The 21,226-nt window shown below is 53.9% G+C and overlaps 2 protein-coding genes across 10 annotated transcripts in view; one reads left to right on the forward strand and one right to left on the reverse strand.

The window, feature by feature from the left end:
• Positions 1-1,375, forward strand: part of ZFP57 (ZFP57 zinc finger protein) — a 33,034-nt gene extending 31,659 nt beyond the window's left edge. For all 8 annotated transcript variants that reach the window (XM_070419049.1, XM_070419051.1, XM_070419055.1 and 5 more), the window contains one exon: positions 326-1,375. In XM_070419049.1, the coding sequence (XP_070275150.1) occupies positions 326-1,365 (1,040 nt within the window). In that variant the 3' untranslated portion in view covers positions 1,366-1,375. The remainder of the gene's footprint in view (positions 1-325) is intronic.
• MOG (myelin oligodendrocyte glycoprotein) lies at positions 159-15,600 on the reverse strand. 2 transcript variants are annotated; one of them, XM_070419057.1, is made up of 8 exons: positions 15,473-15,600; positions 13,586-13,933; positions 5,463-5,576; positions 4,113-4,133; positions 3,752-3,772; positions 3,048-3,164; positions 2,804-2,824; positions 159-2,448 (listed from the first exon to the last, which is right to left on the reverse strand). In XM_070419057.1, exons 1-8 carry the CDS (start codon positions 15,552-15,554, stop codon positions 2,435-2,437), a joined length of 738 nt encoding a protein of 245 aa, XP_070275158.1. In that variant the 5' UTR covers positions 15,555-15,600; the 3' UTR covers positions 159-2,434. The 2 variants fall into 2 exon arrangements, with proteins under 2 accessions (XP_070275158.1, XP_070275159.1); XM_070419058.1 differs by lacking the exons at positions 159-2,448; positions 2,804-2,824 and having other exon boundaries at positions 3,072-3,567.
• Positions 15,601-21,226: the final 5,626 nt, after the last annotated feature.

Here is a 21,226-nt window from a genome sequence, read left to right on the forward strand (position 1 = left end):
GAGGCTTCGGCCAGGCCCTGTGCCCAGTGCCCGGCTGGCACTCCTATCTGAGCTTCATTTTCAGCAGCACCCCTCTCCCTGTGTCCCAGCCGGCATGATGTTAGGAAAAAGAGAGGAATTGGGTTTCAAAAGATGTTATCAGTTAATATTTTAATCTGATATTGTTGAAAGATTCCAGTTCAGGTTTTACTTGCTGTTAATTAGAAAAACCCTGGGTGCTGCTGAGGGTGCAGAGCGAGTCGGGAAGCGGGGGAGGGGGAGGGGGGCCGGGCGGCCTGGCTTTCAGGGTGAGTCTTGCTGTGTTGTTCTTCCTCGGTCCTGGCAGGAGGCGAGGAGCAGCCCCTGGGCGGGCCCCCAGTGCTCCCGGCGCCCGCGGCTGGGCCCCCCTTCGCCTGCCCCGTCTGCGGCAGGTGCTTCAGTCAGCGCTCCAACCTCCGTTACCACCAGTTCGTCCACAATCTGAAGGGGACGCACAGCTGCGGCCAGTGCGGGAAGTCCTTCCGGAGCCCCAAGGCCCTCAGCTGCCACCGGCGCACCCACCTCGGGGAGCGGCCCTTCCGCTGCTCCCTCTGCGACAAGACCTACTGCGACGCCTCGGGCCTGAGCCGCCACCGCCGCGTGCACCTGGGCTACCGGCCCCACTCCTGCCCCTGCTGTGGCAAGTGCTTCCGGGACCGGTCTGAGCTCAAGCGCCACCAGCGGACACACCTGGCCCCGGGGCCGGCGGCCGGGAGCCCCGAGCCAGCGGCCGGGGTCCAACGAGCCACGCGGAGAGCCGAGGGCCCCGAGGGCCCCGCCGCCGCCGGGCCGCGGCCGCCCGCAGGCAGGACCCCGGTGCTCGTGGTGAGAGCTCAGGCCCCCGTGGCCACAGCCCCAGCGCCGGGGCCCCACGGCCCGAGCACCCGGCCCCAGGCTGCCCGGCCGAAGCCTCCGGGGCGCAGGGGCTTCCCCTGCCCGCGCTGCCCCCTGACCCTCGGGGCCAAGGCTTCGCTCTCCAGGCACCAGGAGGCTCACCGCGCGGAGCAGTCGCGCCGCTGCTTCTGCTGCGGCCAGGCCTTCGGCTCGTCCTCGGCGCTGCGCCGGCACCAGCGCGCCCGCTGGGAGCAGGTCTACCGCTGCCCGGTCTGCGACCTCTGCTTTGGGGAGCGGGAGGCCCTCGTGGGGCACTGGGGCAGCTACCAAGGCGAGGGGCTGTGCCGGGCGGCCCTGGGCCAGTGGCTGGGCCTCTCGCCGCGCCCGCCCTGTGGCAGGGAAGGCGGTGGGTCTCCGAGGAGCCGGGCCCCCAGGAGGTGGCCCGGGAGGAAGGGAGGAGGGACGCGGAGGAAAAGCAGCAGACGGGGTGGCGAGGGCCTGGAACATGAGTAAAGGCCTTTCGATCCAGATGTCATCTGTTCTGTTTTCCTGGGGACGGACTCGGGCGGAGGCTGGGGCAGGAGGAAGAGGCACAGGATGTGGCCTGGGAACTTGCGTTATTCGCACCAGCTGTTTCTTTGTGTCTGGCACCATAAAGCAGGAATTGTTGAGCGAAACGGGGGCTACTCTGAGAGGCATGGAAATGGGAGGAGAGGGACGGGAGGGGAGCCTGAGGGACCCCTCTGCTGGCCGTGGAAGTACAGGGGGGCCTCAAAGCAGGGCGGCCATCCGCACCTTTGGCCCTGATCCTCAGGACGCTCTGCCGGGCGGAGCTCCGCCAGGTGCTGGCTCTCTCCCTGAGTCTTCACTCTGCAGCGCCCTCTGCTCTTTGCTGTTTTGGACTCATCATGTTCCTTCCCTTCCACCCTCCACTCAGCCGTTGGGACAGATCATTGCAGATCGGCATGCTGGGGGGGCGGGGGGGGGGGGGGGTCAGAGGCCGCGGGGCGCTGGTGCAGCACAGGTGCCCTCTGAGGCCCAGTGCCTGCGGACTTCCGGTGGGAGGCAGGAGGTGAAAAGATGTAGGTATAGCCCTGGCTGGTTTGGCTCAGTGGATAGAGCGTTGGCCTGCAGACTGAAGGGTCCCGGATTCAATTCCAGTCAAGGGCACATTCCCAGGTTGTGGGCTAGATCCCCAGTAGAGGTTGTGCAGGAGGGAGCCAATCAATGATTCTCTCTCATCATTGATGTTTCCATCTCTCTTTCCCTCTCCCTTCCTCTCTGAAAAAAGAAAGATGTAGGTACAAAAACAGGAAACACAGAGCTGGGGAAAAGTAGATGACAGAAGAGAAACAAATGGGTGTGTAGATAAGGTGGAACAACAAACGACGTTTCTCCTTTCCTTAAAAAAAATTAACAAACAAACAAAAAAAGAAATCAATCCTATTTGGAGTTTAGAGCGTTCCTGGAAATGCAAGTTGGAAGGTGCCCACAGCCAGGAGGCCTTGATGGATGCAACACCCCAGGACCGACCCTTGGCCCAGCCAGGCTCTCCTCCGCTTCTGCCAACGCGCACCTTCACTCAGAAGGGGTTTCCTAGGAGAAGAAAACAACTTGAAAAATCTGTCAGTAGTTTCTTCCATGAAACCGTCTAACCCGGGAGAGGAAAGGCCCTCTGGGCCACCCCGTCTGGACCTGTCTCTGAGGGCCTTGGGCTGAGGCAGGCAGCTGCCCTCGGAAGGGGAGGGAGTGGGGTCTGTGCCCAGGAGGTGGTGCCCCCACTTCCTTCCCTGCCTGTCCAGCTGGCAAGACGGCTGCTACCTCACAGAGTGCCCTCACCCGTGCAGCCCAGCCCCCCTTTCCTCTGGCCTTTCCGTGCCTCATGGCCCCACTCTTTTGCTGCTTTCCTGTTTTTTTGTTTTCAGCTTATAAGAAGGAGGAAAGAACTTACTTAGTTCTTCAAGAAATTGCCCTGAAAACAAAGAGAAGTAGGTGACTTGTGGGAGGTGACCAGCTCCTGCCCGCGCCTCCCTGTGCAGCTCTGCAGGGACACACCCCCTTTCCACGATGGCACCCACGGACTCCCTGAGGAGCCCGGCTGGCCCTGGGGACAGAGAGGGAGACCCCAGCATCTGGAGCCCTGGTTCATCTTTCCGCCCCTGCTCCGTGGCCCTGTTTGCACCCCACCCCTGCACCTGCTAGTCTTCGGTGCAGCCAGTTGTAGCAGATGACCAAGGCGGCCAGGGGTCCGAGCACCGGCACGATGACAAACAGGGTCACCTTCCAGCAGGGCACCCTCAGAAAGTGAGGATCTGAATCGTCCACCAAGAACAAACAGGGTTAACGGGGCTCCCCAGGCCCACGCCCCCCGCCCCCCATATTGTATGGGGTTTCTTAACATGTTGTAGAAGTCTCAAAATACTGCTTATGTTTATCAATATTTTGAAATGACATAATTAGACCTGAACAACATTTTAGTGGGGCATGGTATCTTCACTCTTCCTCCAAGAAGCCCCCCGGGGTTAGTCATGTAGTTGTACTCCTGTACTCAGGACCACGCCACCGCGTGGGTTCAGCTGGTGACATGTGTCCTTGGTTCTCCAGTTACTTCATGTATGGGTGGCACTTCCCCGCCAGACAGCGAGTATTTGTGCAAAGGTCCCGTTTGCCCCCTCTGCTTCCTGAGAAGAGGATGGCGAGCATGTGGTGTGAGCCCTGCGGAGCGAGCAGCAGTGCCTCAGCGCAGTGCCCGCACTCGCAGCCATCTCACCCGTCCTGGGTGCAGGTGCGTATTCAAAGAAAAGGCAAGAGGAAACCCATAGGAGCCAGGGTCCTGCCCTGGCCAGGTGCCCGGGCCCGAGGGACATAGCTGACCCAGGACCTGTACGCCAGCACTTACCAAAGGTCCTGTGAAGGCTCTCTGAAAAGAACAGGGGGAGAGGCACTTAGGAGGCCCGTGAGGCCACACTGTCTCCTCTGGGCCTGTGTTTTTTAATCACCTAAAGTTCTTTCTACCTGACAGTGACACCCGACAGACAGACGGAGGGACACCCGACAGACAGACGGAGGTAGGGAAGCTGCGGGTTGGTGCCTATCCTGGCTCACAGCAGCAAGAGGAATGAATTTTCTGTCAGTTTGGGCTGCTTTGGGAGTTTTAAAGGGAACTCAGGGATTGGCAAAGATGTTCTAAGGGAGCGACCATTTTGGTGAGGCCAAAACCAGAAGGGCGGGGAGGAGGAGGGAAGGTAACTGAAACTCACCTATCTCTGCTCGAAGTTTTCCTAAAATGGAAAAAGGCAACATAATCAGTCCCTGGGCTGGCGCACCCCGGCCTGCCCAGCGGGGAGCCTGCTTTGGTGGGAAGAGCCGCTGGGCTTGGAGCCGAGAGCCCGGCTCTTTACTTGGCTATTGTCTGGATTAAAAACTGTCAAACTACAGTGGGAAGGCTGGGGAGGGTTGGGGGGGGGGGGGGAGGGGGTAAGAGATCAACCAAAGGACTTGTATGCACGCATAGGAGCATAACCAATGGACACAAGACACTGGGGGGCATGGGAGGCTAGGGGAGGGTCGAGGTGAGAAAAAAAAAGGAGACATATATAATACTGTTTGTAATACTTTAAGCAATAAAACAATTTTAAAAAACTGGGATAAAGAATGTGGGGAACCTCGGTGGACAGCAAAGCCCCAAACCAACAAGATTTGATTCCTGTCCCCCTGCTCTCCGCCCTCTGGCTTGGTCTTGCTCAGTTCACAGGCCACCCCACCCGCTGGGGACAGTGTGAGAATGTAAAGCCGCGTCCCATCTGACAGGAAGGGAGGGACTGAACACTTATCGGAGCAGCTGCTGCGCACCAGGCACTTTACATAACATTACCCCTCAGTCCCTCCTTACAATGAGGGGAGGGCGTTGGCTCTGCCTGACAGGTGGGGCCCTGAGCCGGGAGGGTCAGCGGAGCCGGACGCAGGCCCGGAGCCATCAGGTTCTTTCTGCTCAGCCTGTGGACTTAAGGCCTTGCTAATGGGGGATGAATTCAAGGGGAGAAAAAGCCCCCATTTTTTATGCCACCAACACCCCCTCCCCGCAAAGCCCTTCTCGCTGCCATCCTCTTGGGAGCGGGTGTGGAAGAAGCAGGTCCTGAGGCTTTGCCTCTGAGAACCTGGGGAGAGGGGCGGGGCAGGGGGGGGGCCGGGGGGGCAGGGATGGACAGTGTGGGCGCAAAAGCGGAGCTCCATTTCCGGCAAAACCCAGTGCTTGGTGTTGAATGGAGATGGAGGACGGGGTTTTTGAATACCTACTGCGTGTTTGTATTCCCCTTAAGAGCCCAGCCTTGCCCGACCCAAGCTCATTCCCTACGTGTGAATGCTCCCTGGGCCAGGGCCCAGCACGGCTGGCTCGGGTTGAGCTCCCCGCACAGGCTTCCAGGCACGTGGACCCGCTCCTGCCTCGGCTGCCTCATCTGCAAGCCCACCTCAGGGTGCAAGGGTCCGCGGCCTGACAAGCGCTCTGCTGCATGAGCCTGGCACGGGGTTCTGGACCCAGGAGCATTGGAAGGAAGCGCTGGGAGCCGGCTCATGGCTCATGCTGGGAAGGCACTGTGCCGCGGGCGTACCTCTCAGCCTGCGCTGCAGGCCCAGGAAGAGCAGGCCGGCCACCAGCTGCAGCAGGAGCAGGGGCAGCACCGCTAGGCCAGCCAGTGCGCCGGGCCCCACCCAGTGGAAGGGATCTGGAAGAGAGCACAGGCCCACTCAGTGGGAGAGATCTGGAAGAGAGCACAGGCCCACCCAGTGGGAGGATCTGGAGGGAGCACAGGCCCACCCAGTGGGAGGATCTGCAGGGAGCACAGGCCCACCCAGTGGGAGAGATCTGGAAGAGAGCACAGGCCCACCCAGTGGGAGGATCTGCAGGGAGCACAGGCCCACCCAGTGGGAGGATCTGCAGGGAGCACAGGCCCACCCAGTGGGAGGATCTGCAGGGAGCACAGGCCCACCCAGTGGGAGGATCTGCAGGGAGCACAGGCCCACCCAGTGGGAGGATCTGCAGGGAGCACAGGCCCACCCAGTGGGAGGATCTGCAGGGAGCACAGGCCCACCCAGTGGGAGGATCTGGAGGGAGCACAGGCCCACCCAGTGGGAGGATCTGCAGGGAGCACAGGCCCACCCAGTGGGAGGATCTGCAGGGAGCACAGGCCAGCCAGCTGGCACCCCGCACCAGGCCGCCCGCTCCACAGTGAGGTAAGTGAGGGAATGAACATAACCGAGGCTCAGAGAAGGTAGCACAGAATTGACACCTGAGCTTAGTCTTGAAGGAGAGGCTAGAGCTTGGAACAGCAGCACTCAAGGCTGCAGGTTGGGCTAATCTTGGGGAGTTTTGAGAACCAGCTAAGGGATGCTGAGGCCGCCAGGGTGGCGGAGGGCCTGCCCCTCAGGGACAGGCCTGAGTTGACGCCACAGAGCAGAGGAGAGTCGGGTGGGCAGTTCAGAGGTCATGGTAGCGGGGACAATGAAAAGGACAGGAGCTGGCACTGGGCCATGATGGAGGTGGAGAAGTTCAAAGGGCTGTGGACTCACATAGGGAAAAGGATACGTATGTATTTTCAGTAACACTGAAACCAGATGTAGTGTTTCTTTCTATTATGTTTGTAAGCAATACATGCAGAACCTGTGACTTTGTCATCAATAAAAACCACAAATACCTTCATGTCATATGGAGTTGTTGCAGAAATCCCAGAGTATCACTTATGTCCCTCATTAGTTTGAAATTACTTATTATCAGGGCCATCCCATATCTTGTTATGTTGTTAACTGTTTCAGGGCTGATGTGTTTTATTTTATGCATTTAAGTCGCCCCCCGAGAAGGGCCATCACCTGCCCAGGCTGCCGGAGGGCTCCATGCGCACGCGGCTTAGGAATCCCTTTTCTGGAGCTTGGAGACAGGAGGACCCACAGGACTTGTGCCTGAGCGTGTGGAGGGGAGCGGAGTGAGGGAGGGACTCAGCACTCTGGTTCCACCGCTTTCCCATTCTAGAGTCTGCTGGGCAGTGCCCACGCGCTGCCTGTCCAGGCTCAATGTGCCATGCTTCCCCCAGCCCGTACCTTGTTCTCTGCTTTAGAGGGCTGGATAAAGACACTGCCATCCTTGTTAGGAATTAAGTCACAACAAGCAACATTAAACCGGTCAGGAGGGCCCTGGCCCGCTAGCTCATCCACATACACCAAGGTTGCGGGTTCGATATCTGGTCAGGGCATATACAAGAAACAATCAATGAATGCATGAAGCAGTGGAGCAACAAATCGATGTTTCTCTTTCTCTTCCTCTCTCTCAAATCAATAATAAAGAAGTTCATCTAAAAAATAAATAAATGGGTCAGGAGGGAGTCTTAGGTATAAATACAACCGTAGAAGAAAATACAGCAAAGTCTACTTTGAAGTTCTATTTTTTTTACTTATTTATTTTTTATTTTATTGATTTTTTACAGAGAGGAAGGGAGAGGGATAGAGAGTTAGCAACATCGATGAGAGAGAAACATCGATCAGCTGCCTCCTGCACACTCCCTACTGGGGATGTGCCCACAACCCAGGCACATGCCCTTGACCGGAATCGAACCTGGGACCCTTGAGTCCACAGGCTGTACTTTGAAGTTCTTATCTGGGTACCGACAGAGCATGGTTGTCAAGCTCACAGTTCAGCTTTTTCTTTGTAACCAAGAGAGAGAACAGAAGGCCTATGGACCTTCTGACGGAAGCAGCAGGGACGCTGCTCCCAGGAGTGTGCCTGACAAGGTGACTGCGCATCTAACCCGTCCACTAACAGGAAGTGCAGGGGACGGAGCACCCTGCTACACAGCAAGGGGACGAAATAGGCAAGATCTAGATCAAGGGAAACAAGAACCAATGTGTGGATCTTGTTTGGGTTCAAGTCAAACAAACCAGTTGTACAAATATATTTATGAAACGATCAGGAAAATTTGAACACAGACTGGGCATTGATGACTTTAAGGAATTTTTGTTAATTTTTAAAAATGTAATCATTGAATTTATTGGGGTGACATTGGTCAATAAAATGTAGGTTTCAAGTGTACAGCTCTCTAATATATCACCTGTATACTGCATTGTGGCTTCACCATCCAAAGTCAAGTCTCCTTCCATCACCATTTTTAAATGTATTGATTGATTTTAGAGAGAAAGGAAGGGAGGAGAGAAGCACTGGTTTACTGTTGCACTTGTCTATGCATCATTGGTTGCTTCTTGTATGTGCTCTGACTGGGGACCAAGCCCTTAGCCTTGGCACATCTGGACGATGCTCCAACCAGCTGAGCTACCGGGTCAGGGCTCCTCCCAGAACCGTTTGTCCCGCCTTTACCCTCTTCTACCTCCGCCACCTCCTCAAGTGTTCTTACACTTGAATGACACATCCTTAAGGATTTAGCAATGAAATGATACTGCAGCCTAGGACTTGCCTCGGTCACTCAGTCGGAAGGGGGGTAACGAGGGGTCAGGTGAAGCAGTTTGCCTTTGGTCATAACTATTGTAGGTAGCGATGGGTCCTTGGAGGCTCATTACCGTCATCCTCTCTACCTCTGTGTACATTTTAAGGTTTCATAATGATGAGTTTAAAGAAAGGATTAGAGACAACTATTACTAAAATCACAGAAATGACAAGGAAAGAATAAGGTCAGAGAAACAACAAACTGTGGAGGAGGAGGTGAGGGCATCTGAGACCTGCACTGGCATAGCACTGCCTGGAGCCCTAACCTCGCCCAGCTTCCTGGCTCCTGGACTAGGCGGGCGCTGGCTCAGCTGTAAACTCTCAGGAGTGCAGACTCGGCGGAGGAAGAGGTTGGAATGTGGAAACCAATCCAGAGGGAAGCTTCCTTCCCCGAGGCAGTTTTCATTTTGAGGTTACTTTTTTTTTGTACAACAAATGCTGTCTGAAGACCGTCCTGTGACACGCAGCTGTTTTCACCTCCTGCAGCCAGCCCTCGAAGAGCGCCTTGTTATCCTGCACACAATGCCATCCCTGGTCCCAGCCTGCAGGGGGCTATTGTCTGGCGGCTTGGCTGGTGTTTCACCGCAGGTGGGAAGGAGGAGGGGAGAAAGGAGGCTCCCACCCTCACAACATTTTTGTCCTTCAATTAAATAGCAATTAATTTTCTCCCTGACCAGCAGCTCAGTGGTTAGAGCATTGTCCAGCTACCCGAAGGTTGCAGATTTGATCCTTAGTCAGGAAACATACAAGAAGCAACCAATAAATGCAGAAATAAGTAGAACAACAAATCAATCTTTCTCTCTCCCTTCCTCTCTCTCTCTAAAGATCAATCAATTTTAAAAAAATAATTTTCAAAGTTCCCTTTCATACACTTCACCTTGCCCACATCTAACCATCCTGGGATTTAAAAAAAAAAAATGAAATGAAATGAATGACAAGTCATTCATCACATAAAACGTACGGAAAATGAAGTTCTGGAGAAGGGCGTAGGGAAGTAAACACTCCAGGCAACATAGTCAGACATTTGCTTTGTCGGCTTACTCACTTCAACTATGTTGAAATATATATTTTAACATATTTTTATTGATTTCAGAGAGGAAGAAAGAGGGGAGAGAAAGATAGAAACATCAATGATGAGAGAGAATCATTGATCAGCTGCCTCCTGCACGCTCCCACTGGGGATCGAGCCCGCAACCTGGCCATGTGCCCTTGACCGGAATCAAACCCAGCACCCCTCAGTCCGCAGGTCGACGCTCTATCCACTGAGCCAAACCGGCCAGGGCTGGAATATATTTTTCAATAACGTTTCTCACCTAATAAAACACCACAAACACATCAACTTTTCATTGTAATAGGATTTGGTCAATTTGACTCTTTTAGGAATGGTCCCCTTGTGTATAACAAACAGGAGATAATCCCAAAGCAACAAGAAGGAAAAAAGTCCCCTTGCACATTTTGATTAACTTTCAGATTATTCATATTATCTTCTAGCCCAGTGGTTCTCAACCTTCCTAACGCCGCGACCCTTTAATACAGTTCCTCATGTTGTGGTGACCTCCAATTTCATTGTTACAAATTGAACATAATTAAATCATAGTGATTAATCACAAAAATAATATGTAAATTATATATGTGTTTTCCGATGGTCTTAGGCGACCCCTGTGAAAGGGTCATTTGACCCCAAAGGGGTCGCGACCCACAGGTTGAGAACCGATGCTCTAGTAGCACAAACTAATCAGAAATTGATTATTTCAGATTTTGTTGCTTCCATTGATCTCTTTTTTTCTATTTTGATTTTTGTTTCTTACACATCTGTTCTTTATATGTACACAAATGTACATGTTACATTACGTACACAAATGTACACGTACATGTGCTTTACAGGAAGGTCACATGGGTAATTATGATCTTTTCTCTCATGCTCTGTGGTGGGTCACACCCCATTCTCCTCTCCGCTCCCCCAAAGTGAACCACACTAACTTTCTTACGGATCCCTTTTCATATTTTTCTGAGATACACATAATATATTCACAAACATAAGGTTAGTTTTTGTTCTCTACATCGTGTCATTGTGTAGCTTGCTTTTTAAAAAAAAACCCTCACCTGAGGGTATTTTTTCCATTGATTTCTAGAGAGAGTGGGGGGGAGGAAGGAAGGGGGAGAGAGAGAGAAACATTGTATGAGAGAGACTCATGAATTGGTTGCCGCCCACATGTGCCCTGCCTGGGCCAGGAACCTGCAGGGAGGTCCATGCCCTTGACCTGGGGTGGAACCGGAGAGCCTCCGGTCTGCAGGCCAACGCTCTGACCACTGTGCGCCCGGCCGGCCGGGCAAGTGTAGCTCGCTTTCCTCACTCAGCAGTACTTGTGGAATGCCTCCCAGCCATCTGCCATCGCCCACACCTCCTTCCCTGGCCGCAGGTGCTCCCGGATGAGGAGCACCGCTGAGCCAGGCACTTGCGTGCTGTGGGCTGGCTGCTCTGGGCGCTCCGGTCTCAACGAGCAGCAGGCCCTGAGGACCAGATGCGCCTGTGGAAGCGATGCCCGGGAGGGCGGTGTGGGGTTGAAGGTGCTCATCTCCGGCTCGAGGATGATGAAAGCCACAGGTCCCGGGCTCAGTGGCTGAGCCTGGACCAAGGGTCAGGGTTCGATTCTGGTCAGGGCACAGGCCAGTTCGGCCAGTGCGGGCACGCAGGAGGCAGCCAATCCACGATTCTCTCATCATGGATGTTTCTCTCTCTCCCTCTCCCTTCCTCTCTGACATCAATACAAATATATTTAAAAAAGAAAGAAAAGCCAGAGGAGAACCCAAGATGGCGGCACAGGTAAACACTGGAAATTGCTGCCTCACACAACCACTTCAAAAATACAACTAAAAGACAAAATGGACATCATCCAGAACCACAGGAAGGCTGGCTGAGTGGAAATTCTACAACTAGAAGGAAAGAGAAAAGCACACTGAGACTCAGAGGAGGTGCAGAAGTAAAGTGCAGAGGTACGGAGGCGCACATGGAAGGGGCTGGCAACTGAGGACTCGGTTGTCTTTTTCAATCGGGAGGGAGTCTCAAGCTCCCAAATGCTCTGATCTCCAGTTCTGGGTGAGTCTCTGGGGACCCAGACTCATAAGGGAGAAACTGGACTGTCTGTCATTGGTTGGAACTCGAGGGCAGCTTTCTCTCAGAGGTGCTTGCAGCGATTACCGGGACACTGAGACCCGGGGCCTCTTAGGGTAGGACTGAGGAACAGCCATAGCTGCTTGCTCCGCCCTGTTGATTCCCTGAGACCCCGCCCCCACCCAAGCTGTGCACAGAGGCTTTTGCATATGAAAGGCCTGGCCCTTTGCAATCTGAAAATTACCTAACAAACTGCAGCTGGGTCAGAGAGACCCAGAACTTCCAAAAGAAGGCCCAAGGCCCCACAGCAGCTTGCATTGCTTCACAGCTGGGCCTCATCTGGGCACCTCCAAACCACAAACAAGGAAGAGGAATCTGCAGATCTCCCCGTAGCTCCTGCTGGGTAGCCTCAGGCAGAGGCTAAATTAGCACCTCCTTAGAGATCCAAGAGCCAGTGTACCCAGTGGTCAGAGTGGGACCATCCAGATTACAACTCCTCAGGTACATAAGGAACACACTCAGGGGGCAGACTCAGTGAGCACCAAAGCCCCACTGAAGCAAGTCTTGCCCCAGAAGGGTGTCTCCAGCACAGAAGTTCTCCCACTGCAGACACAGCTGATTCTCACAGCCAATTGGCCTGGAGGTCAATTCCTCCCAGTGATACCTACAACAATCAAGGCTTAACTACAACAAGACTGTGCACACAGCCCACAAAGGGGTGCATCAAGAGTGTCCACCTCAGGTAATTGGGGAGGCTGAGCCACTGGGCCCTATAGGACACCTAGCACACAAAGCCACTCTACCAACACAGGGAAGCATAAAAAATGCGGAGACAAAGAAACAGGTCACAAATGACAGAAATGGAGGAAATCAAACTTCTGGATATAGAGTTCAAAACCACGGTTATAAGGTTTTTCAAGAATTTTCTAGAAACAGCCAATAAATTTAGTGAGACCCTCAAGAAATCTAGTGAGACCCTTGAGGTTATGAAAAAGGACCAACTAGAAATTAAGCATACACTGACTGAAATAAAGAATATTATACAGAGTTCCAACAGCAGACTAGAGGATCGCAAGAATCAAGTCAAAGATTTGAAATATAAAGAAGCAAAAAACACCCAACCTGAAAAACAAAAAGAAAAAAGAATCCAAAAATATGGAGATAGTGTAAGGAGCCTCTGGGACAACTTCAAGTGTACCAACATCCGAATTATGGGGGTGCCAGAAGATGAGAGACAGCAAGATATTGAAAACCTATTTGAAGAAATAATGACAGAAAACTTCCCCTACCTGGTGAAAGAAATAGACTTACAGGTCCAGGAAGCCCAGAGAACCCCAAACAAAAGGAATCCAAAGAGGACCACACCAAGACACATCATAATTAAAATGCCAAGAGCAAAAGACAAAGAGAGAATCTTAAAAGCAGCAAGAGAAAGAGACTCAATACCTACAAGGGAGTACCCATACGACTGTCAGCTGATTTCTCAACAGAAACTATGCAGACCAGAGGGAGTGGCAAGAAATATTCAAAGTGATGAATACCAAGAACCTACAACCAAGATTACTTTATCCAGCAAAGCTATCATTCAGAATTGAAGGTCAGATAAAGAGCTTCACAGATAAGGAAAAGCTAAAGGAGTTCATCACCACCAAACCAGTATTATATGAAATGCTGAAAGGTATCCTTTAAGAAGAGGAAGAAGAAGAAGAAAAAGGTAAAGATACAAATTATGAACAACAAATACACATCTATCAACAAGTGAATCTAAAAATCAAGTGAAGAAATAATCTGATGAACAGAATAAACTGGTGAATATAATAGAATCAGGGGCATAGAAAGGGAGTGGACTATTCTCGGAGGGGGGAGGGGTGCGGGGGGTGCGGGAAGAGACTGGACAAAAGTCGTACACCTATGGATGAGGACAGTGGGGGGGGGGGGGAGGTAAAGCATAGGGTGGGGGGGGGGGGGGGGAACCGGGTAAAGGGGAGCTATGGTGGGAAAAAAGAGGAACAACTGTAATAATCTGAACAATAAAGATTTAATTTTTAAAAAAAGAAAATAAATGAAAATAAAAATAAAAGAAAGAAAGAAAAGCCGGAGTGCCTGCCAGCCAGGTGCGTGTCGGGGGCACCCACCTTCCACCTTCAGCTCCAGCGCCGCCTCCTCCTGCTGCCCGTGGTCTCGGAAGAAGCAGGTGAAGCCGCCCTCGTCGGAGAAGCGCACGCGGTGGATGCGCAGCGCCACCTTGCCCTCGGCCACGGCGCCCCGCAGCAGCTCCGTGCGGCCGCGGTACTCGGGCGCCTGCTCCTCCGCCTGGTCCTGGCCGCCGCGGTAGAGGTGCACCACCCGGGAGAAGGGGGGCCGGTACCAGCCCACCTCCATGGCGCTGGCGTTCCTCGCGGGAACCAGGCGGCACGGCAGCTCCACGGGGTGCCCCACCAGGGCGCGCACGGGGCGCCCCGGGCCCTCCACTCGGAACGGCCCTGTGCGGGACACCAGCGTCAGGGCGGTGAGCCCGGCGGGACCGGCGCTCACAGGGGGTTTGACAAGCGTTGGGATGGCGTCTGAAACAGGCACGCGCTCCCTTCTTGGACATCCCGGGAGTGAACGGCCCTGGCTGCGGCCTGACGGCGGCCGTGTCCCGGTCCTCAGCCCCGCGGTCAGCACCGCACTCCAGCTGTCCGTGGGCCTCCCGCTCGGACTTGGCCGGGCTCCCCGCTGCTGCGCTGCCCACAGGCCCCACAGACCTGGCACCGCAGGTGCTGCTTCCTGTCTCCTCCGATCCCAAGGCGGGGTGGGGGGTGGGGGGGCGCGGGCGCCTGGCCTGTTCCCACAGGAAGCGCGTCTCCCCGTTGGAATCGGAGCCGCTGGGAGGTGGGAGCCCTGTTCACTGCAAGGTTCCCGGGAGGACAAGGAGTGGGGTCTCCTGTTTCTTTTCTTTCTCCCCAGGACGTGAGCACAGGGCACCTCGACAGAAACTCACCAGCTTCTGGCCGTGGGAACGGAGCGCTCAAACCTGATACGATGCTACACCCACCCCGCACCGACCCCGCGATGCTACACCCACCCCGCACTGACCCCGCGATGCTACACCCACCCCGCACCGACCCCGCGATGCTACACCCCACCCCGCACCGACCCCGCACTGACCCCGCAATGCTACACCCACCCCGCACTGACCCCGCGATGCTACACCCACCCCGCACCGACCCCGCGATGCTACACCCACCCCGCACCGACCCCGCGATGCTACACCCACCCCGCACCGACCCCGCACTGACCCCGCACTGACCCCGCGATGCTACACCCACCCCGCACCGACCCCGCACTGACCCCGCAATGCTACACCCACCCCGCACTGACCCCGCGATGCTACACCCACCCCGCACCGACCCCGCGATGCTACACCCACCCCGCACTGACCCCGCACTGACCCCGCAATGCTACACCCCACCCCGCACCGACCCGGCACTGACCCCGCAATGCTACACCCACCCCGCACTGATCCCGCACTGACCCCGCGATGCTACACCCACCCCGCACCGACCCCGCGATGCTACACCCACCCCGCACCGACCCCGCGATGCTACACCCACCCCGCACTGACCCCGCACTGACCCCGCGATGCTACACCCACCCCGCACTGACCCCGCGATGCTACACCCACCCAGCACTGACTGATGGCGGTGTTTGAGGATCGGGACTACGAAGTTGTCGTGGACCTCGTCTCACGGACTCCAAGAGGCTGTTACTATCACGTCCCTATTGGTTGGGTGAGAAACCAAAGCTAAGCAGCTGGTGAGCGTGAGTGCCAGGAGAGTGGGGTGAAGGTCACGGCAAGGAGGCGGGGCTCTATTCTGAAAACTGTAGGAAGCACAGACGTTTTCTGAGGAGGGGACCAATGTCGGACATCTGTGTTTCAGAAAGATAATAGCTACTGCGTAGTAACTTGAGGATGAGTGAAAGGAGGCGAGCCTAGGAAACCAGCCTTTCTCTCTGGCAGGAATCAAGATCAGCCTTACCTGCGTGGCTGGAAGGCGACTGGAGGAGCAGCAGGAAGAAGGGGAGGCGGCTGGGCAGAGAGGAGCTCCAGAAACTTGCCATCTTCACTCTCAGGGGACACAGAGCCCCAGCAGGGACGGCCCAGCAGAGGCCCTGGCCTGCAGGCAGGCAGCACGCAGCCTGTCCCACCACTGAAGACGCCTGGGACACAAGGAGGGCAGCGCTCCCGCCTCCCCTCCTCCTGCAGCTGTGCCCCACGTCACCCTTGCCAGGCGCTCACACAAAGGGCCACAGACCCAGGCGATGACAGGGTTGGCCTGCCCACCCCCTGAGCTACAGAGAGGAGGCTGCCTGGCACCAGCCTCCCTCCCAGTGACCCAGCCTTTGAAGGGGCTCCTAGGATCTGACCAGCTGGGTTCGGACCGCTCACTCCCTGGACCTCCGGGAGCGGCTTACCATGTCTCCCCTACCCTCTGTCCTCCCAGTATTAGCCAAGGGAGCGGGATCATTGTTGGCCTTTTAAAAAGGAAGGAACTTGAGCCTTTGTTCCCTCATTCTGATGCCTCATGACTGTAACTGCCGCCGTCTTCCTCCTGGCTAACTTCCTTTCCTCCTCTGCAAACCCAGGTCCAGGCCTTGTGTCCCACGTAGAGCAGGCCCCTCGGCTTAGTTAGCTTCCTGCCCCCGAAGGACAGTCAGGAAGGTCGGGACAGCGGTGGCCTTGCAGGGAGGGGACTTCCTCTACCCCACGGTTCTTCCCACTGGCCTGATGGTCACATAGACATGAAAAGACAGCAAGAGAACATGACCAACTTAATTACATATGTGTGCACGGGAACCCCGACACATGAGAGCCAGAGGCCCCCAGGCCGGAGGGGCTCAGGACAGAAAGGTAAAATGAGATGCCGCTGACATTCCGAGCTCGGGCTAGGGCTAGGGAGACCGTGGGGCGTCAAGGGGTGTGGCAGGGGTCAGTAACTAGAAGCTTGCCCTGCCCTATAGGAAGGTGAAAGGGTTATCTTTGATAACCTGTTAGCATAGACATGGCCCCTAATTTAAAATCTTCTAGGCAGTTAATGAGGACAGAAGTTTCACGAGACCACAGGATCTTGGTTGCCTTTAGGTCAAAACAATTCACACACCACTTGGGGTGCCTCCTTCTGATCCCATGCAAGTTGAACGTCAGGAGTTGATAGCCACCTATGCTCACAGAGGCAAGTATGGGAGGTTAGCAAGGTTAGTAGGTGTCAGCATAGCCAAAACCAGAACAGACACGTCCCATAGCCTGGCTCCCTCATGTGTCCCATACCCTGGCTCCCTCATGTGTCCCACACCCTGGCTCCCTCATGTCCCACAGCCTGGCCCCCTCACGAGTCCCATACCCTGGCTCCCTCATGTGTCCCACACCCTGGCTCCCTCATGTCCCACAGCCTGGCCCCCTCACGAGTCCCACAGCCTTGCTCCCTCATGTCCCACAGCCTGGCCCCCTCACGTGTCCCACACCCTGGCTCCCTCACGTGTCCCACAGCCTGGCCCCCTCACGTGTCCCACAGCCTGGCCCCCTCACGTGTCCCACAGCCTGGCCCCCTCATGTCCACAGCCTGGCCCCCTCACGTGTCCCACAGCCTGGCCCCCTCACGTGTCCCACAGCCTGGCCCCCTCATGTCCACAGCCTGGCCCCCTCATGTGTACCACAGCCTGGCCCCCTCATGTCCACAGCCTGGCCCCCTCACGTGTACCACAGCCTGGCCCCCTCACGTGTACCATAGCTTGGCCCCCTCACGTGTCCCACACCCTGGCTCCCTCATGTCCCACAGCCTGGCCCCCTCACGAGTCCCACAGCCTTGCTCCCTCATGTCCCACAGCCTGGCCCCCTCACGTGTCCCACACCCTGGCTCCCTCACGTGTCCCACAGCCTGGCCCCCTCACGTGTCCCACAGCCTGGCCCCCTCATGTCCACAGCCTGGCCTCCTCACGTGTCCCACAGCCTGGCCCCCTCATGTCCACAGCCTGGCCCCCTCACGTGTCCCACAGCCTGGCCCCCTCACGTGTCCCACAGCCTGGCCCCCTCATGTCCACAGCCTGGCCCCCTCATGTGTACCACAGCCTGGCCCCCTCATGTCCACAGCCTGGCCCCCTCACGTGTACCACAGCCTGGCCCCCTCACGTGTACCATAGCTTGGCCCCCTCACGTGTCCCACACCCTGGCTCCCTCATGTCCCACAGCCTGGCCCCCTCACGTGTCCCACAGCCTGGCTTTCTCTCTGAGTCCTCAGTGTCACAGGGAAAGAGATGTGGGATGGGAGTGCTTCCCTTACCCCCTGAAATCAGCCAAGATGAGGGTCAGCATATCGGCGGCACCCTGCGACCACAGGGCTGTGCACACAAGTTAACATGTGCCCCTGGTGAAGCTGCGAGCATCCAGTAAATGGTTGCTTGCGCAGGTGGCTGCCCGGGATCAGTGGTGCATAAGTGCTCCCGATGCCGTGTGAAATGTATTGCACACAAATGAGAGAGCTCCGTTGTACTCTTAAAAATTGGTCCTTTTTTATTTCTTTGCACATTTGCTTCTGTTTCAAAATCTGAAGGTATAGAATAATATACTTTGAAACATTTCCCTCCCAGCCATGTGGAGCAATTTTGGTTTCCTCTGAACCCTGCAGGTGTGTGCACTGGAGGTGCGACAGAGGCTGTCCTGGGGTGAGGACTGGGACTGAACCCCACCCCTCCTTTTCTGTAAAAACATGGTAACAACATGCATGTTGGATATCTTCACGTATCAGTGTCTCGAGAACATATTTTATACAGCTACACAATCTTTTATTGCATGAATGTATCATACTTATTTAACTAGTTTTTCAAGATATTTAGGTTGTTTAAATTTTTTAGAGTTTTTTTTTTGTGTGTGTGTGTTTTTAATTAAATCTTTATTGTTCAGATTATTACAGTTGTTCCTCTTTTTTCCCACCATAGCTTCCATCCACCTGGTTCCCACGCCACCCTCTGCCCTTACCCCCGCCACCCCCCCGCACTGTCCTCATCCATAGGTGTACGATTTTTGTCTAGTCTTTTCCCACACCCCCCAAACCACTTTCCCCCCGAGAATAGTCAGACCACTCCCTTTCTATGCCCCTGATTCTATTATATTCACCAGTTTATTCTGTTCATCAGATTATTTCTTCACTTGATTTTTAGATTCACTTGTTGATAGATGGCGTATTTGTGGTTCATAATTTGTATCTTTACCTTTTTCTTCTTCTTCTTCCTCTTCTTAAAGGACACCTTTCAGCATTTCATATAATACTGGTTTGGTGGTGATGAACTCCTTTAGCTTTTCCTTATCTGTGAAGCTCTTTATCTGACCTTCAATTCTGAATGATAGCTTTGCTGGATAAAGTAATCTTGGTTGTAGGTTCTTGGTATTCATCACTTTGAATATTTCTTGCCACTCCCTCTGGTCTGCATAGTTTCTGTTGAGAAATCAGCTGACAGTCATATCGGTACTCCCTTGTAGGTAACTGACTGTTTTTCTCTTGCTGCTTTTAAGATTCTCTCTTTGTCTTTTGCTCTTGGCATTTTAATTATGATGTGTCTTGGTGTGGTCCTCTTTGGATTTCTTTTGTTTGGGGTTCTCTGGGCTTCCTGGACTTGTAAGTCTATTTCTTTCACCAGGTAGGGGAAGTTTTCTGTCATTATTTCTTCAAATAGGTTTTCAATATCTTGCTGTCTCTCATCTTCTGGCACCCCCATAATTCGGATGTTGGTACACTTGAAGTTGTCCCAGAGGCTCCTTACACTATCTCCATATTTTTGGATTCTTTTTTCTTTTTGTTTTTCAGGTTGGGTGTTTTTTGCTTCTTTGTATTTCAAATCTTTGACTTGATTCTTGCGATCCTCTAGTCTGCTGTTGGAACTCTGTATAATATTCTTTATTTCAGTCAGTGTATGCTTAATTTCTAGTTGGTCCTTTTTCATAACCTCAAGGGTCTCACTAGATTTCTTGAGGGTCTTACTAAGTTTATTGGCAGTTTCTAGAAAATTCTTGAAAAACCTTATAACCGTGGTTTTGAACTCTATATCCAGTAGTTTGATTTCCTCCATTTCTGTCATTTGTGACCTGTTTCTTTGTCTCCGCATTTTTTATGCTTCCCTGTGTTGGTAGAGTGGCTTTGTGTGCTAGGTGTCCTATAGGGCCCAGTGGCTCAGCCTCCCCAATTACCTGAGGTGGACACTCTTGATGCACCCCTTTGTGGGCTGTGTGCACAGTCTTGTTGTAGTTAAGCCTTGATTGTTGTAGGTATCACTGGGAGGAATTGACCTCCAGGCCAATTGGCTGTGAGAATCAGCTGTGGTTATGGTGGGAGAACTTCTGTGCTGGAGACACCCTTCTGGGGCAAGACTTGCTTCAGTGGGGCTTTGGTGCTCACTGAGTCTGCCCCCTGAGTGTGTTCCTTATGTACCTGAGGAGTTGTAATCTGGATGGTCCCACTCTGACCACTGGGTACACTGGCTCTTGGATCTCTAAGGAGGTGCTAATTTAGCCTCTGCCTGAGGCTACCCAGCAGGAGCTACGGGGAGATCTGCAGATTCCTCTTCCTTGTTTGTGGTTTGGAGGTGCCCAGATGAGGCCCAGCTGTGAAGCAATGCAAGCTGCTGTGGGGCCTTGGGCCTTCTTTTGGAAGTTCTGGGTCTCTCTGACCCAGCTGCAGTTTGTTAGGTAATTTTCAGATTGCAAAGGGCCAGGCCTTTCATATGCAAAAGCCTCTGTGCACAGCTTGGGTGGGGCGGGGTCTCAGGGAATCAACAGGGCGGAGCAAGCAGCTATGGCTGTTCCTCAGTCCTACCCTAAGAGGCCCCGGGTCTCAGTGTCCCGGTAATCGCTGCAAGCACCTCTGAGAGAAAGCTGCCCTCGAGTTCCAACCAATGACAGACAGTCCAGTTTCTCCCTTATGAGTCTGGGTCCCCAGAGACTCACCCGGAACTGGAGATCAGAGCATTTGGGAGCTTGAGACTCCCTCCCGATTGAAAAAGACAACCGAGTCCTCAGTTGCCAGCCCCTTCCATGTGCGCCTCCGTACCTCTGCACTTTACTTCTGCACCTCCTCTGAGTCTCAGTGTGCTTTTCTCTTTCCTTCTAGTTGTAGAATTTCCACTCAGCCAGCCTTCCTGTGGTTCTGGATGATGTCCATTTTGTCTTTTAGTTGTATTTTTGAAGTGGTTGTGTGAGGCAGCAATTTCCAGTGTTTACCTATGCTGATATCTTGGTTTCTCTTGTGTGTCTTTTTTAAAATATATTTTTTTGATTTTTTACAGTGAGGAAGGGAGAGGGATAGAGAGTTAGAAACATCGATGGGAGAGGAACATCGATCAGCTGCCTCCTGCACACCCCCCCCACTGGGGATGTGCCCGCAACCAAGGTACATGCCTCTGACTGGAATCGAACCCGGGACCCTTCGGTCCACAGGCTGATGCTCTATCCACTGAGCCAAACCAGTCAGGGCTAGGTTGTTTAAATTTTTAAGTATCAATTTATTAGGTTGAAATACAAATGTATTCAATTAATTTATATTAATCAATACTTAACAGCAGATGCCATGTATCAAGCTCTACATTAGGCCTTGATTATAAAACCTGCAGCAAGACAGACCAAGCCCTTGCCTTGATGAAGTTAACTCCAGTCTCACCCGTCCGTGCACCGAGGGCACAAGGGGGGGTGTCAGGACACCCTTTCCCACCTTTCTACCTCTCGTGGAACTTGGCAACGAGTATTGGGC

Source organism: Myotis yumanensis, unplaced genomic scaffold, assembly GCF_028538775.1.
Source record: "Myotis yumanensis isolate MYYU_CA2020_CCGP unplaced genomic scaffold, mMyoYum1.0.hap1 SCAF_6, whole genome shotgun sequence".
In the NCBI taxonomy this organism is placed as follows: domain Eukaryota; kingdom Metazoa; phylum Chordata; class Mammalia; order Chiroptera; family Vespertilionidae; genus Myotis; species Myotis yumanensis.